This window comes from Dermacentor albipictus, chromosome 7 (assembly GCF_038994185.2).
Source record: "Dermacentor albipictus isolate Rhodes 1998 colony chromosome 7, USDA_Dalb.pri_finalv2, whole genome shotgun sequence".
Taxonomy (NCBI): domain Eukaryota; kingdom Metazoa; phylum Arthropoda; class Arachnida; order Ixodida; family Ixodidae; genus Dermacentor; species Dermacentor albipictus.
The window spans coordinates 20,939,119-20,962,157 of record NC_091827.1 but is presented as its reverse complement, the minus strand read 5'-3'; the positions used below and the strand labels follow the sequence as shown (position 1 = coordinate 20,962,157).

Here is a 23,039-nt window from a genome sequence, read left to right as displayed (position 1 = left end):
TAAGCACTAGACAATGTCACTTCGCTCGCTCCTGCTGCCGGGTTTCCTCACGCCAGCGTTTTGACAGAGTATCCGCGGTCAGCGATCGAGTCAGATGTGTTCATATGTTTGTGCGCGCGTGCGGCCGAAATGCGGCCGCCGTGGCCGCGATTCGATCCCGCGAACTTGTGCTCAGCAGCCTAAAACCATAGCCACTGAGTAACCACGGCGGGTATGAATAGGAACTTATCAGGTGCGTAGCCCGGGGGGGGGGGGGAGGAGGGCTTATGGAGCTTCAGCCTACCCCCCCCCCCCCGAATTTTTTTTGTGCTGTGATGCACTGCCAACCAAAACAACCCACGGCGCCGGAAATCATTCTGGATTTTCTCTAGAATGTATTTTTCGCGCCCGAAAAAACATTTCGGCGCGAAGATTGCGAACTCGGGCTGGATTTCGTGGCGACGCCCAAGCACCTGGAGTCACATATACATATAAAAAATTAAATTATGGGGTTTTACGTGCCAAAACCACTTTCTGATTATGAGGCACGCCGTAGTGGAGGACTCCGGAAATTTCGACTACCTGGGGTTCTTTAACGTGCACCTAATCTAAGTACACGGGTGTTTTCGCATTTCGCCCCCATCGAAATGCGGCCGCCATGGCCGGGATTCGATCCCGCGACCTCGTGCTCAGCAGCCCAACACCATAGCCACTGAGCAACCACGGCGGGTACATATACATATAATGCAAAGATCCCCATCCGAGCACAATTATCGCAATTACGTCTACGGAAAGTCTTATCTCGCCAGTGTAGGATAACGAGCAGCATGCATACGGTTCTCTGTGGACCAAGCGTCTCACGTTTTCTTGGATATTCCTTAGGTAGCTACATTAGGTGCCCGTGCACGTAGGCATTCGATTGTGGCCAAGATATGCTTTCCTTTGTGTTTCTTCATTTCATTGCCCCCCCTCCACACACACACAAAAAGACATTGTTGCCGCGCAGCGAATTGCCGCATGCTGAAAGTTCGATTTTGTTACTACTTTTGCGAAAAGTAATGGGCCATGGGACTCTTCACTTGCCGGATACTCTTACTATATTATTGCGATAGCAGTTAGGTGGGCACTCAAGGCGCATTCCTGTCGTGTCCGTCATGTTCCGTATGAAGTCTAAGGGCGATAACATCGCCAGCGCGCGCCGCATGCTGTATGTGCGAGTGAAGGCTTAGCAGGTGGTGGGGTGGGGGTGGAGCGGGAGCCGACGATGGTGGGTCAGTCTTGTGTGCGCAACGGAGAAAAGCGGGAAGGAAGCGCGCCGCCTTCCGTCGCGCGCGATGCATCGGGGAAGTGGAGGAAGGGGGGTGCGGGCCTTAGGATGCTGTGATCTGTGAATCTGTGATTGCGCAACATGTTTATTTGCCTTGTTTGACGCTTTATACAGGGTGTTTTAGCTAAGTTTAGCCAGAGTTTAAAAATATGCCAATGCACTCCAAGACGACGTGACCAAATGCATGTTGCTCATTTTTGTATGCATTGTGTAGCTATTTTTGTATTTTGTTTAATTATATAATTAGTCAAGATTGATTAACTAACTTCTGAAGCAACGATGCTAGGAAAAAAATTCCAATTAGGAAGTTTCAAAGCGCTTTGCAAAGCGCCCGAATAAACAGTTTCTGTCTTTCTATCTATAAGTATTAGTGTTTTTCAGCTCACTGCGTATTCCTGCGAAATACAAGAAACGCACTGCGACATGCCCGCTTGCGTGTCATGATTGCACTGCCCCCAAGCTTTCCGTGCACAAACAGCCATAGGTGTACTAGCTGCCACTTAAAAAGCGACAGAGCAGCGATGCAAGCATTGGCTGTTTGATTTAAGCTAGCAACAGTTATCTCCAGTGCTGTGTAAAGTGACTGATGGACGTGGTTGTAGTGGTAGGTGGTAATTCCAGACAGCGATAAACAGACTATCGTGCATCGGCCACTAAAGCACAAGCAATTTCGTGATGCCTTTTTCCAACCAGGAAAAAGCAAACATGATCCTTGCCCGAGTAGCTGCAAGCAGACAGAGACAGCAGGCTGCAAGAATATTTTGAAGCTGGCACCCGGGTACGCGACTGAGCCCGATGACAATCTTCAACACCTACGAGTCGCTGAAGCAAACCAGCAGCTTCACAAGAAAGAGGCAGAGAGCTTGAGTCATAAATAATGAGGTTCGCTCCAACGTTTTGTCTTTCATGGCAGGTAATCCACATGCTAACACGCGCAGCTCGGTGTGTCCAACTCAACTGCCTGGATGATTTTGAAAACAGCTGGACTGCACCCTTATCATCTGCAGTTGCATCAATGCCGAGTCAAGGGATCTTCAAAAGAGACTCAACTTTGCGAATTGGACTTTGATTCAGGAGGAGCAGGATTCTGACTTTCTGACCAAGGTATCCGGACTGACGAGATGAACTTTTCCTGAAATTGCCAAGTAAATATCCACAACGCACACTATAGAAGTGAGCAAAATCCCCACTGGCAGGGAATATCCCACCAATATCAGCGGTCTGCCACCAATATTAGTGGTCTTTTAACATTTGGTTCGGAATATACGACAGCACAGACATTGGCCCAATGTTTTTAACAACACACTGACTGGCAAGAGGTATGCGAGTTCCTCAAAGGGTAGGTTGAAGACTTCTGCTGCAACATGCCACTAGCCCAGTTTGACGCAATGTGGTGTCAGCACCACGGGGCCAGTTAAGCACGAGCAAGCCTTGATTCCCAGGGCAATGGATAGGGAGAAACGGGCCTGTGCTGTGGCCAGCAATGTCATCCAACCTCAACTCTCTCGACTTTTTCTTCTGGGGCTATATTAAGGATCACGTATACACGATGGAAATGACGACTCCAGAAGCCTTACAGGAGAAGATAATTGAAGTCTGCCACAGCATTTCACCGACGGTGCTCAAGGCAGCGACAGCAAGCATTCTCAGAAGGTCCCAGTGTTGTATCGCTGCGGAAGGTGACCTCTTAGAGCGCTTGCTGTGAAAGCGCATGAAAAATAAACGTAAATTCAGTGAAAGACTGCGTCTGGTCATTAGTGATACTCTTATTCCATTATTTTCAGCCTACTGATAACTGAGTTTTATTTATTTAGGGGTGTTCAATTTGCTTACAGCTATCTCGAAATGACGGACCTGTTCCTTCCGACAGCACAAGTGATAGCCACTGCGTCTGCTTATTGCTATAACGAACTTTTGCGAGGGGAGCACATCACTGGCGTAAACTGCACAGCCGATGCATACATGGTTGCCCCGTCACCTTTTAAGTGGCAGCGCGCCTGTGGCTGTTCGTGCGATGAATGTTGGGGAGCAATGCAATCACGACGCGCAAGCGGTCATGTCACTAGTTTTGTAGTTCACGGGCATCATCAGTAAGCTGAAATACACTAATACCTAATATATATATAGAAAGACAACCTGTTTATTCCGACGCTTTGCAAATCGCCCTGCATTTTTCTAAATCGAATTTTTGTCCTAACTTCGTTACTTCAGAAGTTGGTTTATTAATCTTGAATAAAGATCTAATTAAGCACAATACAAAATATAGCACAACACACTATGTACAAAAGTGAGCAACATGCACTTGGTCGCGTGGTCTTGGAGTGTATCGGCATATTTTTAAACTCTGGCTAAACTTAGCTGAAACACCCTGTATAAAGTGACTTTTGCCTAGATACGTAGATTTATTGCTTACTTATAACTATATTCAAATATCTTGTTGCGAGGTTTTGTGGATCCATGCAGTGAACTTTGTTTCAAGAGACACTTTTTTTTGCTTTTTACCAATCTTTATCTTGGCATTTGTGTATTCGATTGTACTTCGAATTTCTGATGGATATTATGCAGAACTGCTGCCTTTTATATGTGAATTCTGTTGAGACTACGATTTCGGTGCAATTACAATATGCAACTGGTGACAGCTGCTCCTGAGCGGTACATTGGAATGGACAGCGTCAGTGAGATTTTTCCCTGGCCTTCGCATATGTACAAAAACGTAAACAAGGCTTTCGAATGACAGTCTCATTAACATATTTGTCCTTAAGTTGTTCATTTCACGGCCATAACATTTATCACATCAGCGGCATGCACTGCTGGTTTTGCACTGATTTAGTTCTAAAGTTCGTGTGACATTTTCTTTCTTAATAAATAGACAAACATGGAAGCATTGATATCAGTTATTTTTGGCACAATTTTTAGGACATTAGAATATAGTCTTTTATGAAAAAATACATATTTTAATTGTCTTGACAGTGCATAGCGTTCAAGAATTTGTTAGCAGCATCTTTGGCAATTGCAATGCAGTTATTATTCATGAATTTGATCCCTCGGCAAATTCTGTGAGGAGGCCAAGCTCCAACGTGAGCCCACCCCTAAATGAAATTTCTGGCTACGCCACTGGAACTTATGGATATCCTTTAAATAAAAGCAAATACTATAATCTGTGCATTCTGCAAAACTTGCAGGATGACAAAGAATTAAATCTGAGAAAGCAACCAAGCAACAGGCGGCGAAGCGAGAAATAATAGGCGCAGTGTTGATAGAATGGAAGGCATTAGTATGGATTGAAGAGCAAATATTGTGCATAGGGCAGGAAACTCGTGACCATTAAGTTGACCTAATGGGTGATGAGGGAAAGGAAGTAACTGCTGTAGAAGCTTAGGTGGAGTGTATTAGGCAACTTTTTGCAGGCATAACATGGAATGGAGTCTTATGACCCAGCACAGAACACCAGATCACTCGGATATGTCTTTCCCCTGCAGAGCACATAAAATACACTAAGAAGGCTGATAAGCTCAGTTATATACAGATAGTTATTACCAAAACGGGGAATTATGGAAAATTTAAAAATTTTTCAGCCAAGTTGCTGTGGAACTCATTACTAGCTCATTTTAATGCAGGATTTTACTTTGACATGTTTATTAAATGAAACCTCTGCAAATCATTGCATTCGACATAATCATTCCACCAGTTACCATTTTTTACAATAACTATTCTATGCTATTTAAAATAATTTTTCGTGTCAGCTATTGATTGCAGCAATACTTTATCATGTCTAGCTGCTGTGTACTTAGGTTTTCTAGACAATACGGACAAGAGGTCCCCTTTGCAGTCTGTTCACTGCAGGACATCTAGGGTATCATACATACAAAATGTGCACATTTTGTCAACTGATTACTGCAATAAACTAAGTGGACTGAAACCAATACCGTTTCATAAACTGCTTTGCAGAAGTTTTGACAGAACCTACATATTGGTTGAGGTGCCAGTTAAAGGGTTAAAAATTAGAAACCAGGAAACACTGCATAAAGCTGCCTGTCTGAGCATACAAAAGCCTTTTTCACAGCTGACGGGTTACCTGCCAGGTGCCAAAGCTAAGTCTGCGAAAGACAACGATACATGTTCCCACTCTTTCTGCCAATTCAACTGTGGGCGAAGCCATCTACGGCAGAAAACAGACAACCGACAGTTTGCCAGAGGAAGTTTAATCGGGCATTGAAGTGATACCCACGAATATAGTCATTGTAACCTTAGCTTGTTCGCCTGCAAACAAGAACACCACTGCCAAAATTACAGCCAATCCAGCCCAGTCACAGCAGTCAAAAAACAGAGAGAGATGTTCGTTTCAAAACAACAAATTCACAAAATGCAAGGTGGCAGGAGTCATGTAAATACTATGAGACGATCATAATAAATCATGCCCAGGAAATAGACATGGCTGCAGCATAGCAGCTATGAACACTGCAGTTGCATGAAACAAACAAGTTACAAGATAAAAAGCTGTAAAAAATAGTCATGTACAGCACACTTTATATACCTAAAACTTTGCAGAGGCTAAAAATGTCAGGTGCACAAGAAAACCTCACACTCGGCTTTGTCGATCACAGAAAAAGTTGACATGAGGAAGGCAGCCTATATACCAGCACAGTAGAGTATTTACGAGTACGCTTGTTTAATTACATGCACCATTTCTAAGCATGAAACACAGAACAAGACAAAAGTGCAATACATATAAACAGATCACCAGTGCCAGTTATGCTAAAGAAGTTATCAATAAAACATGAAATCACAGAGCAGAATATGCCATGGCCAGCAGGACGATTAGCAGTTGCATATCAGTAATGTGACCAGACAGACTGATACTATAGGTATAACATATCTGGCGTTTCATGCGTGCTGTTCGGATAGTGGAAAGTTGTGCCCTGCTTTTGTCCTCATGCCTTGGCCCAAGCTGTACCAGCAAGATAGGCTTGTAATTCCAAAACATAGGCACTGGCATTCAATGCTGTGAGCAAACTAGCAATGTGATCTTGTTAAATTGACCTTGGCAAAAGTATACAAAAAATTTACATGGACTCCTTCAATGATTAGAGAGCACTGGCACTAGCCTGTTTACAACCAAAGCATGAAATTTAACTTAACCAGCTAGTTAACAGTTAAGCAGGGTGCAAAGGCAGAGTGGAAACAAAACACTTCTGTGTCGTGGAGGAAATAAATCTGGTACTTGTTTGCATGCACACAGCCAGTTCCAAATATGTCTATGCTAGAACCAACGCATATAAAGAAGAGATGAAATTTTTGGCAAACTACACTCATTGGTAAGTCACAAGGCTCCACATCTCACAAGCCTACAATAGAGTGACCCCCCTTCCCAGAACTTCCTCCTCTTCCTCCTATGGTTTTGTAATCCAAAGTCTGGTCGCCATACACAAAAGGAAAATTGCACATTGACAGATACCAAGAGCAACAAGCTTGCATAATGTTTTTCAAGCAATGGTATTAAACATGACATACAGTCTTTCCATCACATCAGTGCAGTAGCATTCACGTAATTTTATACTGCTCTACCCAGGGACAAGCTTTGTACAATAGAAGCATTAATATGGACAAACCTCCTATAAGTGCTCGATGAGAAGCACAACTTCCAAAAACTGTCAAGCATTTATTAAATTGTTAGGTGTAACAATAGATTCTCCACTACAGGCACTGCAGACAAATTCAGCATATTCAGCATGACCAGCAGCACTTTACATATTCCTTTCACTCTAGTAAAATAATTCCAGCTCATCCAACTCACTTTACATACTATAGTGCTGGAGACACAATTTAGGTTTCCTCGTGACCACTATGTGTGGGAGCGGCAACGCAGCAAACAGCTCCGATTCCCAAATCATATGTTGTCGACGATAATTGTGAAGAACCACAATATGCCGCACTTCTTAAGCCAAACTTGCTCATGCCTGTTGAACATGGCAAACAAAGCAGGCTCGCACGCCAGTGTTTCATGCAATTTTGTCACGCTTGTCAAGTATCTTGCCCCACAATTTGCCGAGCATCTATAGAAAGTATGGGGAAACTGGGAGGCTTGGCAGGTATGCACTGTACTTGCTTCTGAAACGAGTAAGTCTACTGTATAGTGGGCAGATCAATGTTTAGCTTATACTAGGGCTGTGCTCTTAATTGATTGCTGTCAGCGATAATATTTGAGTTACGATTGTTGTCTGGCTTGATGCCTTGCTATACAGGAAGGCACACTCGGAAATTGTCATTTCTGCTGTTGGTTCAAGGTCTCGCTGCCAAATTTTAATAAGACGTTTCGTGAGCTGGCACTCAAGATAGGTTCTCCAGTAACCAAAGGCACACCAGTGAACTAAAGTCATGCAGTTGGACAAGGTGTGGCTCTCAAGTTGATTTTCATCAAGTGTGTGCACATTGAGAAGGCAGGCACTGGCCATAGTAATGCAAAAAAATAAATGCAACTCTGCTGCTGTACTGTCGCCCTCTGGGCACTAACTCACACTTTCGCAGCTGTATCATGTACACTGAGAGTCATGTGCTTGGTGCCATATTTTGGGTGCAGCCAGAAGCTTGACGATGTTATTTTGAGGCAACAGTTGCTGGTAGTCAGTCTTACCTGCTGCCTGGTACAGTGTTTCCAATAATAGAAAGTTTGGTAAAGGACCTTTCTCGCCTGACTTTCTTTTTTTATGTGAAAGCATTAAATGGCCCTTTGAGCAAAAAAGCATTCGTGCGTCATCTGTAGAGGCGAAATGGCAGATAAATTCTTATTGACTGCGAGGCTATGTCCCGAGCACACCCTGACGGAACAGAGCAGGTGAAAGGGTGTACCTGCTGCTGCGATAGCGTGCCAGGTGTTGCATGAGGGGAGAGGGTATCACATCAGCCTCACTCTTGCAGGCCTGTGTCATCAGCATGTTTCTTGCCTCTGCAAACTCTCACCTGCATTCTAATTGCAGTTCGGTAAGGCTAAATCAAAATGCACCCAGCACCTCAATGTGCTCGCTTGCTCGTGAGGTGCTCATAACTCGAAAGGTCGCTCAGCGGTGTTCAAGTTGACGTGAATGCTTTTGCATCCACAACTCATAAGAAGTGCTTAGGTGTCCTTGGATATTTTTAGCTGAGTCCTCTGAGTTAGGGGTACAAACTGTTGTGGGCAGCTCGTTCATGGTACATAAACAATTAATATCCATCTGCTACTTTGTAGCAATGCCAGCACACAGCTATCCACACACCCAGCAAAAAAGTCGCAATGCACTGCATACAGGCTACTGAATGCACAAGCAAATTTGTCAAAAAATCTTAACTGAGAGCAGCAATAGTTATGGATATTATGTACATATAATTTGCAATTTCAATGCATCTAAAGATCAATCCACTAAAAACATAGAACACCTTCAGCAACGCCAGTGCGCAGTGTGTGAAAAAGATCAATGACCTATTGCATAATTTTTATGCTAAGTTACAGTGTGAAAAATAAAAACCAGACACCTTTTGCTGAAGATTTTAAAAAGTGCACTTCCACCAAACACTCCTCAGCAGGACACTGACATGACAAACTAAATTGGCATGAAATTCCAGTTAGGAGGCATTTTCACCTAAGCCAAGCATGTGACTTGGTGAAAAACATCTGTGAACTGTATGTGAATGCATTATGGTCCTCATATCAAAAGAGTGCATACTAGTTATTTCAAGTCCGCTCCAGCCTTTAGATACCTTGTGGCAAAATACCAGCACTACATGCGATCCAAAAAATACATTGCTTAATCTGCTATGTCAGTGCCATGCCCAGAAGACAACTGTAATATCCAGAAGCAAGGAAATGGTCACGTAAAAGAAACAGTAAGTGTTGCTTCCAAAGTGGGACGGTCGGCATTTCACACTGTTGGCTGTACACCAGATGCTATACGCTAGCAGACTAGACACTTACATGAACAGCTACAGCACTGCTGTCTTAGCTGCATTCAGCCAGCAGTCATCAAGAGCACTTATGACAATGAAATCCAGCATGTGATTTGCTATTGGACGGCAAGCATGCAGACATAGCTTAAACAAACACCAACATCTTGTGCGAACCCAGTCTTAGGCATGTAGAGCTCCTGTATTCATCGATGTTACAAAGGTGGGGTGCTACTAGCATTAATAGCAACTGTTTGGTGGCGGGCAAAGAAGTTGAAGCCATCCAAAGGATTTCACTGCTCTTTGCACGACAGACAGTGCTTTTGCGGGGCAAAGAAAGACTGCCAGTGACAGAAATTTGAATCAGCTGCCCTGGGGTCTGCATAGACAAATACGCTAAGAACTATGTACCACCAAGACAAAATGTGAAGGTTTTGCATTAGAAACGTCTAATTGTGGGGTAAACAAAACTGTGTTCACAGCATGTAAATTCTACAGTATTTCATTGTGGCATTTTGCACTGTTACATAATCCTCGACTCATACACACCTTTCTTTTAATGGCAAGTTACATTCCTTGATAAGTTACTGTGGCAAACAAAGTAGAATTTAGCTTGTATCAAAACAGCCATTATAACAGCCACATCCGTACCATGTCACTGTTACTTTGCTTTGTTACACAACTATCAGCAGTTCAGTAGAAAATTCAAGGAAAGTGGTTATGTCATTAGCAGATGTTGCAATAGGCTCTGTAAAAATGCAAAATGTTACAAATGCAGCCTCGGGATGATAATTTATTTACACACAAGGCAGCACAACATGCAAAGCGCTAGAGACACACTTTACTAAGCACTTTCAGGTCTTACTCTTTTCTAAGCACACAATCTGGCTTAGAGAAAAGAGAATTAGCATGGCAGCATGTAGCATTCATCAGGAAGAATTCCTGCTAGGTTTCGTTGTTGCGTGAAAGCTCGCCTACCCTGAATAATTATATATGATTTACCATTGCACGCAAGTTTCTTCCTTGAGTTGTCACTCCTCTACGTCATTTCTGCTGATGAAATTTTTCACTCAAGGCGATTGACACAAAATGAACATGTGCATTACTTGCAGGCACAACATAATGACAGGGTCATGGTGACATGCACCACTAGTATTACTTTACAAAACATTCAGTGCTGCGCCTTATTCATACCTCAGATGCATGCCATTGTCAGAATGTAGGACTTGGAACGTGGCACTTAGAGGAGACCTCATTTGCATGTGCCCAGGGACACTTGTTCTGTACATGAACGGTTTTTTTTCTTCTAATTGTTGCTTCCATTGTGATCACTTATATGGACCATTCTGAGCACAATTATGTCAGAGAAGAGTATCCAGAACCATCTACAGGCACATCTCCTTAAGTACAGCCAATAATAAAAATAAATCACAGACAGTCAACATTTAATCGAAAGCATGGATGTGGTTGCAAGACTGCAAGTATTTACTAGCAACTGTATCATGTCCGATGCTGACTGATGTGTGCCTTGCTGCATTTGGTTTGCTGTAGCCATGCTAGTGGCTGTGGCACCCCCTCCTGTGTTTAAAATGTGCAGGAGGAGAAGCTGTGAAAAGAAGAAAAAAAGCGCAACCAAAAGGCTGCACTTTATTATTGCCCAGTATCTTTCTTATGAAGTTGCTCAGATGTTCCACCAATCAGAGGATGAAATGATTTACACATTTTGTTGATGTCTTAAAGGCTGTCTCTTCCATGTGGGACATGCAAAAATAATGTAGCTGGAAGCAGACTGCCAAGCTGCTAACTAAGATAACAATCACCAAATAAACATGACGTAGCAACTATTGTGCACCTCGGATAACAAAAGGCATTACACCCGCATTGCAGGAGAGAAGCCAGACCTATAGAAATGGTTCAAGATGGAACAAGTTGGGATTAATCATTTTGAGAAAGGTTCAAGCAGCAAAACTTAATTGCTTACAGCTTCCCAAGAGCATCTCTTTATTATGTACTTCATAGGTCAGAGATGTATCCCGTGTTCTTTTCAACCAGTTGTGCATAACTAGTAGAGCTAGACGAACTTCCAGAGGGGTTTCTTAAAAGAACGTATGTTAAATCCAACATCTCACAACCAATTAAATCCAGCTTCCCTACATAAAAATCCAAGCTGAGTAACTGCTCATTTACCAGATAGATGCAGTTTCATTTCTTGATTATGTTACAAAACAATGAGATTAGCTAAACAGGCAAATATTACACAAAATGGGCTATTAAGACAATGAAACTAACCTTTGACAATAGCCAAGTATCACAACCTACTCTCCTTCTTTATGGCCATTACTTTTACGAACAAAGCCATGAACATAGGACCAAGATAAAGTAGCTTTTTTTTCTTTGTTTTTTTATTAAGGAAGAGAAAAACACCCTGTATGTGCCCTGAAAAAGCAACCATGAAGGCTTGCAGCCATGCAGCTTCCAGGCTTTATTTCTGCAATTTCATTGTACCAACTTTCTACTTTCTTGTGTTTTTGCCTAAAGGCTGCTTATAGGCTGCTAAAGATGAGTAGTCGGGATTGCCAAAGTACTGATGCATTTACAATTGGTTCGAGAGCCTGATGCAGTAAAGCTTTTTCATACCTGGCACTAGTGGTAGTACAAAATATGGTCCAAAGCTGTATTTCTGGCTTCATAGGCACAGTTAAATCTCAATGTAACGAGTTTCAATGTGTCAAATTTCTTATGTAATGATTCATTTTTACTTTTCATAACTCGATGTCCATAGGAAGTCATTTTTAGGCTCAACATAATGTAAGTGTGTTTATCTACAATTTCAATACTTCACTTCCATCTCAAATGAGGAGCGAGGCATTCAATGGAAACCGTATTGCGGGTGCCTGTGGCCAAATGATTTAACTGCATGCGGTTGTTTGCTGACATACTATGATAGTATTATTATTCAGACGCAAGCTCTGACATAGCATGGCTTGCAAGTTTGTGCAGTAAAAGACTACTGCAGTTTTCAGGTGAAAAGTGAAAGAAGTGTCTTACTTGATAGTGCTTGTGTACGCTTCAGGTGGTGCGGAAGTGATGAAGGCTCATGGTGCAAACATGTAAAGTGCTTACAAAGCGCGAAGCACGTGCATAATGTTTAGTGGGGCATGCAGTGACAGGCGTTTCCTACGGAAAGCAGCATACACATGCTGCACAAACATACAAGAAAGTACACACTGGAGGGCACTGAGATACGAATTTTGCTGATACTTAGTCACTGGCCTTCCTTTTGAAGATCAACTTTGGACACAGCCAAAAATAAGACAAATGCACCTATATGCACCGCCCCAGCAAAGTGCTGTTCAACGGTGAAGGCATCCTTGAACGTTGTGCGAGGTTGCGAGACTTAGAAAAGCTACAAAAGTTTTCTCGCAAAATATGTACGGAATGTTGCAGTTGGTAACAGTCTCTTACTTTTCACAGTGCATACAAATTATGCAAGAAGCATGGAAAACCTTGGTACTTGGCACACACAAGGCTCAGGACAGTGTGCAGCTGCAAGAGCCGTCTCTTACAAGCAGTTACAAGCAGCATGGCTGGAAAGCGCAATGGGACAAGCTATGGGGCACCTGGGAAAGAAATTTTGTGGTGACGCCAACATTTAAGTCTATATGCTTCCCGCCTATGGACTATCGACTGCAGAAACAACCAAAGAACAGTCTGATACACCTCTATACATCAGGTTGATGCTGCGCAGAGATGGTGCTGTATGCGCTACCTTTCGGAGCTGGCAAGGCGTGTTCTCAGAAAATAGGAATGCAGCCCATGTACAGATAATTTGTTATATATACATTTTTGACAAGTTATTCCTGTGTGCAGTATAAGGGTTATTGTCCTTACACAGAAAATATACGGCATTTCGATGTAACATAGCTATGTGACGATTTTTCTGACTTGGTTATATCTAGGTTTAACTGTATTATTTCTTAAGTGCAACTGCATGCATGAGTATTTGAACCGCAAGTCTCCACCCGCAAGACATCCACCCGAATGGGTGGATGTCTCATTTTTCCTTCATTCAAGTCTATATACCCTGTATTAATTCATCTCGATGTGGTAGTTGAGTCTCCCTGTCACAATATATACCCGCCCAGCAGCGTCCTTCAAACTAAAAAGTTGTAGCCTCAACAATAAAGCCTGCTTATCACACTTGCGGGGGAACAGGCAGCAAGGCAGGCCATGTACTACAACCTTAAACCTATAATTTTCACTCTGGAAGCTATGCTCAAACCTCTTTGTCATAAGGAATAGTGGTTCATATGGGGACAGGAAACATGATAAAAACAAGCATTACAAGATTTTCTCAGGCAGTGAAACCATCTTGGAGTGTTGGCCTAACAAAGTGGGCAGCTAGCCAACTAGCCAGCCCATTAATGGACTACACAGAGCATAATTTTGAATGCACGCTGCGTCTTAGTTGCTTTGAAATATTGTACACCCGTACCTAGAGAGCATTGTTTCACACATAGCTCTGTTCTCAAATAGGAATGGTAAGCTTATATGCATGCCAGTAACCGGGGAACACAAACAAATAATTCTGCAACCTGCGCACTTCTGTCTTTCTTTTTTTCTTTCTGGCAGAGCAAATGATCTACCACCAAATAAGCCAAAAGCGAGAGCACATTGCAAGTCCGCAATAGCAAAATGTGCAATGCTGTAGAGCTTTGTTCGGAAGCACCCCAATGGCCAGCCCAGACCTGGTTGACCAAACAGTGGTTCAAGCTGGCTTCTCACTGAACGGCCACACAAACTTGACGTCGTAGCGCTTGTAGGCAAAGCGACACTCCACACCGCTCGTGAGAAGGTCTGCCTTGATTGCCTGAGGACAGTCGTTGTCAGTCAGCTGTGTCTCTGCAAAGGGAAAAGAAGAAAAAATTGCCATTCTAAATTTGTGTGAAGGTTCCCAAGCCAGTATTTTTGAAACATAGCAAGCAACGCTACAAAGGCTAAAGAGAGACTTGTCCCACTCTTTGCATTCACGACCAATAAATAGTGCATCACAAATGAAGGAAACATATCGGCACGTTTTGTGTGATTTGATGTGGAATTAAGTCTCATACAGTCAAACCTCGATAATTCCAACTCGAAAGGGCTTGAAAATTGTTTGAACTAAGCTGGATTCGAATTATAGGAAGCTCATTGAATAGAGGACTTACATGCTGCGCAGGGTTAGGTAGCCCATGTGCACAGTGTGCTAATACACAAGTGACAATTTCCTGAAGTGTGGCTTCATGGCTGGGCAGTGCACGCTGCTGTGAAGCTACACGTCTAGGAAAAATTTGCACATAACCTGCACCCAGACTTTACTGTCAAATTTATAATTGTTGGTGAGGGTTATTCATGCCAAAACACGGTACTTGCAACGGAAGACTGCAACAGCAGCCTGCACAAAGCCGCCGCATGAGTTGGCGCACTGCTGATAGCACGGTCAGTATGTTCGAATTAACCGTTGAAAATGCTTACGCATTCGAATTGCCGAGCGTTTTCGCACATTTAAACACGCATAATTTTAACGGGGATGCGGTGTCAGTTTGAATAAACCGCAAGTTCGTATTAACAAGATTTCAGTGTCCTTATCTGTCACAAAGCATTATGCATTTCTTACAGGAAAGGCGTCAGCAGACTGAACCCATTTACCGACTGAGTGGAGCGAGATATTTCTGTGACCAGTGATGACAGCACAGCACTTGTGCGCATGACTAGAGCACAGTGCTACATACTTCACATTCTGGTAGCACAACGGTGCATGAATCTTACGTCATATTTGACGTAAGCTTGCATCCACCAATTCCAGTAGTAATACAGCCAAATTACATTAATTCGACCCTGACGGGACTGACAACAATGATCATACCTTGCTGGTGAAGCAGCGCACTGACACGGACACGGTGAAGACACACAAGAAAAGACGACACTGACACGACACATGGTCAGTGCGCTACTTCACCAGCAAGGTATGATGATTGCTCACCAACTAGCCCAACTTTCCACTTTACTGACAACAATGACCAAATTATCCGGCGGGTCGAATTAAACAATACGCAGAAAAATGGCAAAACACACATCGTATTCATTAGCCAGTATTTGTCCAATTCTATCACACCCCTGAATCAAATGCGCACCCACTTCTGTCCAAAGTAGAAAACTAACGAATAAATGACATTAAAGCTCCTAAACATAGCAGAAATCTAATGCACACTGGATTTTTAGCAAGAAAAACAAGCATTAGTGTAATATGTGTTGCACAATGACGGCCTGTTTTCTAAAGGCAGCTTTGCTGCAATAAATTCATGTTATGCGGTAAAGCATACAAACGCTACGAAAGATTTTGGGGTGCGATATTGTACGCGTTCCAAACTCGAACGGAGGCAGTCCGTTCTTTCCGTCACGAAATGGACGGTCCGTTCCGTTGCGTTCGTCCGATAGCAGACCACACGGAATGATTGACAGCAGATATCACTTCACAATTGACGTCATGGCGTTCTTCACCGTTCAAACTGACCAACCGTGTGCGGCTCGGTGGAACGGACCGCCTCCGTTCTATTTTGGAACGCGTACAAGATCGCACCCTTGATCACTTATCAGACTGCACTGTCGGGCAATTTTCGGCCCAATCTCTCAGGAGAGAAAAAAAAAAGGTCTACATTAGTATTGGGTAAATACCATAATCAGACACTGTAGGTTACAGTTATTGCTTGAAAATATTCCTCGGGCAGGTTGAAAATAGGCGTTTACAAACGGAGATGACGTGTATTCAGCAATTTCACTCTTCAGCAAATTCAATCTAATTAACCGGAATCGAACTGGAAGTCTACTGTGCATGAAGCAGTTATTCCATAGAAATCATCATGAATCAAAAACAACAGCACTGGAAAAATGTGCAGAGTGAGACTTCCATGACCGCACTACTTTCGAGACTTCTGCAGCGTTACCTGCTAAGAATGAAAGGGAGTACAGAGTAGTCGTATGCACTCACCTTCTCCTTTGACTAGCTTAAAGAGGCCATAATCTTCAGGATTTGTGACCCTGAACTTGTGTGCTATCATCTTTCCTGCAAAGGAAGGAGTAGAAAGGTTGCGCTGAGCGACATTTGCTGATGAGCAATGTTCTTGGTACTTGAACTAGACCGTCTCTGGGTACTCACGAACTTCCTTGGCGGTCATGTGGGGCAGCACGGGCAGCGTCTTGGCCACAATGCTGCCACTGAGCTCATCCGGGATGACGATCTGCATGAAGCCCTGGAGGTCAGCCATTCGGGGGTAGCGAAACATGGCTGGCTGGGCAGAGGCCTCCTACGACCAGTGACAGACACCAGGGGCATGACTGCTTGACACCAATTAGGTGCACGGAACGGTTCATGATCAAGGCTCAGCATTTTTGCTTCAAACTGTACAAGTGAGCGATAATGCATTTTTGAAAAGTTTGGTTTCCTCTGAGAAGGGAAGTATTACATGATAAAGAACGGTGGCGAGACACACCTTGCCGGAAGAACCTTGCGTGGACTGCGGGGGCGTGGTCGCAGCAGTAGCAGCATCCGCCTGCTCATCACCATCTCGCAAAGACTTGAGGACGTGCACAGCACTGCTCAAGGTGGTGAGGTAGTAGCCGCCTTCACCGGTGAGCAGAGAAGGGTGCAACAGCCCCCACATGTAGTCGGCTTCCACTTCAGCTGACACCAGGCCACATTGCACCAGAACGTACAGAAAGATGGGCAGGAAGTCTGCACATACCAATCAGCACTTTTGTGAGGTGAGCAGGCGAAAGTATGATAGACAAAGGGCCATGTAAAGCGACACAAGCGGCCAATGAAGCCAATAAAAGCTAAAAAAGAAAAAAAACTGTGCAGATGCTAACTGTACACGAACTATTAATTTGTTGATTTTTTTATGTGTGAGCATTAGGAGTGTCTAAGTGGAAAAAAGTGTTGGGTGTGGAGTGTGGGAAGCTGGTCACATGGTAGAGGTGTGCAAGTGTGTGTGTGTGGGTGTGTGCACGCATGTGTGCGTGCATGAATGGGGTGATCAGCTATAGGTTCTCTGCAATTATTAAAAATCGCCTGTAGCAGATAACATAGTCGTAGTCCGTGAGCTAGGTACCCATATTGAGAGAGGTGGACATTACTTGCATGAGAAATCAAAAGACACATTAAACTACTGTAAAAAGTTCACTCATTAATTTCTTAATTACATTATGGCACATACTGCAATTTACGAATAGTAGCCGGTGAGTTTGCATGGCGTAACCATTCGGAATGAATTTTCAATATGACACCAGTTCGGAGATATGAACAATCAAACTCACCGAAAAATGCACTATTGTTTCACTTACTTTATTTAAGAATATGCTATTTTATGCCCTGAAGTACAAAAGTAACTGGGGCACACATGTATTTTGTCCTACACTTTGGGAAATTATATCTAGGAACTGGTGCGATCTTGGAGATTCATTTCAAGTGGATTTGTCTTGCAGGCTTTTTCTGTTCATTGTGCTCGTAAAAATGGATGTCTACCCGATTTATACTAATCTCTCAAAGCATCAGTGCTAAATGCTGGCCATACACACAAACGATGCCACCATACATGAATGATGCTGCCATGCCTGCATTTCTTTTCTTGAGGGTCGCAAGAACTGACTGCCCCTCGTTGGTGATGGGACAAAGGATTGATTACTGCAAGTTTTTGACTCATTTGGTTTTTCTGATGGGTGTATGACCATTGAGTTTTCTTGCATGGGCTCACATACACAGTTCGATTACGCAATGAAAATGCATCGGTTGCTTTTCTGTGAGTGAGTCAAATGGCAATTGCTTCTATGCAGACTACTGCCTAAGTGCTAAATCGGAATATATCTATTATAGTTTATCTACATTTTTATTCTTACTATATTTAAACTTATATTTATAAGCCATCTTCTGTATTCATGAAAAAACAATGCATGATTACTGATGCAATTTTTTTTTCGTGACTTTATGGCGACTCTAAAAAAAAAAAATTCACCGAAGTTCTTTTAAATAGGTCACTCAGAATATTTTAAATCTGCAATAAAGAAAACCAACCGTGAGGGGTCACATCAGGTGAAAAAAATTGACCTTCAAAGGGTTAACAGGAGCCTCGCACACAGATAAGCAGCGTTTTCTTACTATGTGCAAAAAGTGCTTCAGGACCCCTTTAACTTGCATGTCCAAGGCTCTTATGGGCTGCTGAGAACCAGTTTAATTATCAGTCTGCACTACACGAGTTCAAATCATGTTCAGCAAAAGGACGATACAAAAATCCTCCTTGTACTTACCATCAGCACCCAATGAAAAAGACTCGCCCTCAGGTTGCGACTTGCGGTCCCTCTGCACCTGTACCCGAGTGGTTGGTACAGTTTGAGTGGTTATTAAATGCATTGCAGAACACAAGGCTCAGAAGAGCAAACTGCTTATAAATAAAGCGGCAGAAAATGGTGGTCCTGGAAAAAAATTACTAAAATGGAATAAATATATAGATAAGAAATATAAAAGAAGGAAAGGGAGGAAAGAAAAGAACAAACAAAGCACTAAGCAACCCAAAGCTTCCCAATGCCGTTGACGAGCATTTCAGTCAACCAGGTCATAATTTTGATGAACTTAAACTCGACATCCTAGAGTCAAATTTTCATGCTGTACGAGACAAAATACAGAGAATCATACCTCATCCATAAGTTCAAGACATTGCAACCAATATGCATAAACATTTAAAAGGGAGCTTTAGAATTTATTCGCTATGCTAAATTTCAAGCTATAGGCAACCGCACTTAATTATTTTTCATTAGGATGCATAGTGTTTTGTTTTATATATTTCCTTTCCTCCCTTTCCTTTCTTTATTTTTATTAAAATATTAATTGCATTTTCAGTAACTTTTTTTTTTCAAGAGCACCATTTTCTGCTGCTTCTTTTTCTCTCTTTCAGAGAGGCGATAGCTCACTGACCTCCAGCGAAGCAGATGACCCCTCCTATGGTCCAGACCCCTTGCACGAAAAAACCCACGGCCGGCTGACACACGGGGCTACCTCACATTCCTCCACCAATGTTGAAATAGCACACCTTCTTTTTCAGTTCTGCACCCTCATTGCTAACACACCTTCGGTCGTTGCCTCACCCACCCACCTTAGCCCCCTCCCCTTTAGAAGACCCCTACCTGCATATACTGTGCCGACGAAAGCATATGTCGCCCTTAAGAAGACAACTCCACCAGTCGAAACAAGGGCTCCCACCTTTACTTTGTTCTCGTTTTACTCACTGTCTTAAATTTCCATCTCCCACCTTCCCCGTGTTACCCCTATTTTTCTTTGAGTAAGCATCCTCTTCTTGCAGTAATACCTTGTAGCAATCCTCCTTATACTCAGCAATGAAGTGGCACTCGAAAACCCAAGATATAGCCTCACCAATGAAACCAAGGGCACAGCAGCAATTTTGTTCATAGCTGTAGCATTAGCGTCATCTTGCACATGAGTCACGTCTGGAAAACTAATACAGATTCCATGCAGTGGCCAAAATTTTTGACTACAGTGAAAACTATGGTGGTGCCGAAGCACCACCAGCTCAACGCGCGTTGGCGTCTCATGCCGCAAAGATCTGCACAACGCTTTTGCGTCAGTGAAATTTTTAGTTACTTTGGCCCATATGTCTTCCCTGTTAGTACGCTTTTTCGCACATTTTTTTCTTCTTTTCAAAATGTGTGAGAGAGGCTCTGCTGTAATTCAAGGAGCACACTTATTTTCATGGTACTTTAGGGCCCTCGAATTTCATTTTCAATTTCATTGCATAACTGTTGCTTTGGCTTGGATATTTTTTGGCAGACATTCTTGCATGCCGTCATACTTGCACATGCAAGTGGGCAAAGAACCTCCACCTCAAGTTGCTCTTCATTGGTTACTAATGGAATCAATCGCAAAAAAAAAGGAGAAAGAAACGAATGAAATGATAGGGGAGAGGATGAAACGAAGGCCACTCACACTGCTATATATGACGGATATGGCTGACAGAAGATTCTCCAGCTTCCTCAGTGGTGAGTAGGCCTTCTGCAGCTTGAGCAGGAAATGCTGCACCAGCTCCAATGTGACGCCCCGTGGTGGCTCGAAGTCACTCTGGTTGGGGTAAGAAACATTGCATGACAACCGCCGAGCATACCTCCCTCTGCGCTAGGTTTGCTTCTAATTATAATTTCTTGTTATAATTCGTCTGTACTAGCTATGTACAGTAAAAGCACATCTACAATCACTACCATCGCATCCTGGAATAGTTCGCCTGTTCCACAACCTGCCTAGTTAAACGTGGTTCAGAGCTTCATTAAAACATTTTATGCTAACCTCTGACAATTTACCCTATTAATTTGCTTGTGATTTTAAGTAGTTACTGTTCGTTTGTTGTACTTTCATTGCCACATTGTATTTTTCCTCATTTTTTCACAACATTTACACTGTGTCACTAGCTTGTTTGTTTCTCTACTACTCAAATTGTATACGCTCTGCCTCTTCCAATGTTTTCTGCGCTTATACGGTATTGCAGTAAAGCATTGTTTGGTTCCATATTTAGCAGTCGATTTGCTTGTGTTCTCTCTGCTGTTAGTTCATCCTGCTGTTGTGTTGCAGTGTTGCCAACCCATCGCAATTTATACAGTTTTGTTGTAATTTTTAACCGAGGGTTACATTTTTGGCATCGCTACTCGGGACCCTCGCCTGTATACATGCATTTAGCAATTTCTATTTTTATAAATAAACTCAAACTCAGAAAACACACACAAAGCAACATTAAAGATATCCCCATTGCTAGACCACCAAGTGGTATAGGGGCATTGTAACCGAACTTGTGCCTGGTTACGCGGACTTCGTTGAGCTGTCATAAGACAAGCTTTTCGTCCATGTTCCCAGCATTTCTCTTGTATGAAATGTAGAAATAAAAATGAAAGAGTGAAGGAATGAGTTAATGAATCAAGTGAATGAATGAATTTTGCCGGGCTAGTCAGTGTATACTGATTGGTTCTGCCAGTGTGACATCACACAGGGACAAAGGAAGTGGGGATGACACAAGTGAGGATGACACAGGGACAATGGTGTTCTTTTCTTTCTGTTGTCAAAGTGTAACGTTATGCTAGCCGAACCAGTCACTCTAACTGCTATGGCTCACTTCCAGGCCATTATTAATTTTTCCTTTATTTTTAATGGAATGTTGCCCACAAAGGTGTGAGGTTTGAGTACCTCAATTGTGACTTGGAATGTACAAAACAAGCAACTAGCTATGACAGTGCATGCGTACGGTCTATTTGTGACGAGTTTTCAGGTCTATTTGAGACGAGATAAGCACAGAGGCAGGTGCGTTTGGGGACCATCGAAGGTGAAGGAGTTGAGAGGCAGGGCAAGGGCAACGAAGCCGCGAGGAGGGGCGGCGGGAGGGAAGCGAATTTGCATTCCCGCCAGTTTGATGGACGGCGCTAATTACCTCTGCCGCCTACCGTTTTTTCTCGATTCTAACACGCCTTTGATTGTAACGTGCACCCAGTTCCAGTGACCAAAAAAAGTAGAAAAAAAAATAACCTGTCCTCGATTGTAACTCGCATCCGTTTGCCGTGACCTAAGCCAAGAAGAGTCCTTTACAGTACCGTGCACCTCACTCTTTCACACTGAAATACCAACTTTCTCTCATTTGGAAAAACAAAGATTTACTCCCAATGCACCAAAGTTGCGATAAATAAAAGAAGCGGCAGTTTTGCCTAAAAGGCGAAGCATCGATTGTGATACAATTTAGCAGACTGCTGTACAAAATGTAAGGATAGTAGTTATATTGGCCGCATAAACTTTTGAACATTCACTTACTAACTAAATTAACAAGAATGGTGCCACGTGCACACTAGCAAACATGAACACGTCTCAATGATTGCGGAAATTCTTTATCAAAACGCTGGAGCGAGGATGTGCGGTAGCAGGAGCAAGCGAATTAACCTTCGTGTGGCTTCTTGCTTCAACATGAACTAAGCGACGAGATCACAGCATGGTGCGCCTAGATGTGTAGACTCTGTCTCCATTGCAGATCGCTTTCAAGATAGGGGCTGCACGGCTGTGCCATACTTTCCTGTATGCGCCAGTCCCGTGCACAAGTTTCAGGAACTTCGAAGGGGGTCTCTCCTAAGCTTCTCCTCTATGGCAGGGTCAGGACAATGCTGGTTGGGGGCGCCATCATGTGATTTGGTGCGCTGCTGAAAGCACTGTTGGAATGTGGTATGTTCGAATTAACCATTGCAAATGCCTGTGTGTTCGAATTACCAGGCGTTTTCGCCCATTGGAATACACATAACTTTAATGGGACCACAGCGTCAGTTTTAATAAACCGGAAGTTTGAATTAAGCATGTTCGAATTAACGAGATTCGACTGCAGTTGAAATGGTTTATCTTGTGGGAAGCTCCAAGGGTAAATGAAACTAATCATTAGCATCTAATTAATCTACGACGGAAGGTGAATATCAGAAGTCATATGGACATTTGGAGCCAACACTGCTGCAAGACAAGAACACTAAATATACAACCAACCATTTCTACACTGGCTGAAATACTAAATGAGCAACAGCCCCAGCATACACTCACATTATAACTGTCCCTTGTGGAAAAATGTGCAACCACATACTTTTAACAAAAGTAAGGTGCCTCACACTATGTGGCTCCATCCCTGCAACTTCATGCAAGCCTAGACATGTGGAGGTTACTACATGAAAACCACACTGCTAGCTGGAAAATAACATACACTGACACCTT

General features: G+C 43.0%; 1 protein-coding gene across 6 annotated transcripts in view; it reads right to left on the bottom strand.

Moving 5' to 3' along the window:
• Positions 1 to 5,488: 5,488 nt before the first annotated feature.
• The window catches only part of LOC139047735 (protein sprint-like), a 42,133-nt gene continuing 24,582 nt past the window's right edge, over positions 5,489 to 23,039 (bottom strand). For all 6 annotated transcript variants that reach the window (XM_070521750.1, XM_070521748.1, XM_070521746.1 and 3 more), the window contains exons 14-19: positions 20,250 to 20,381; positions 18,560 to 18,617; positions 16,750 to 16,991; positions 16,416 to 16,563; positions 16,248 to 16,322; positions 5,489 to 14,122 (exon numbers count right to left, since the gene is read on the bottom strand). In XM_070521750.1, the coding sequence (XP_070377851.1) occupies positions 13,989 to 14,122; positions 16,248 to 16,322; positions 16,416 to 16,563; positions 16,750 to 16,991; positions 18,560 to 18,617; positions 20,250 to 20,381 (789 nt within the window). In that variant the 3' untranslated portion in view covers positions 5,489 to 13,988. The remainder of the gene's footprint in view (positions 14,123 to 16,247; positions 16,323 to 16,415; positions 16,564 to 16,749; positions 16,992 to 18,559; positions 18,618 to 20,249; positions 20,382 to 23,039) is intronic.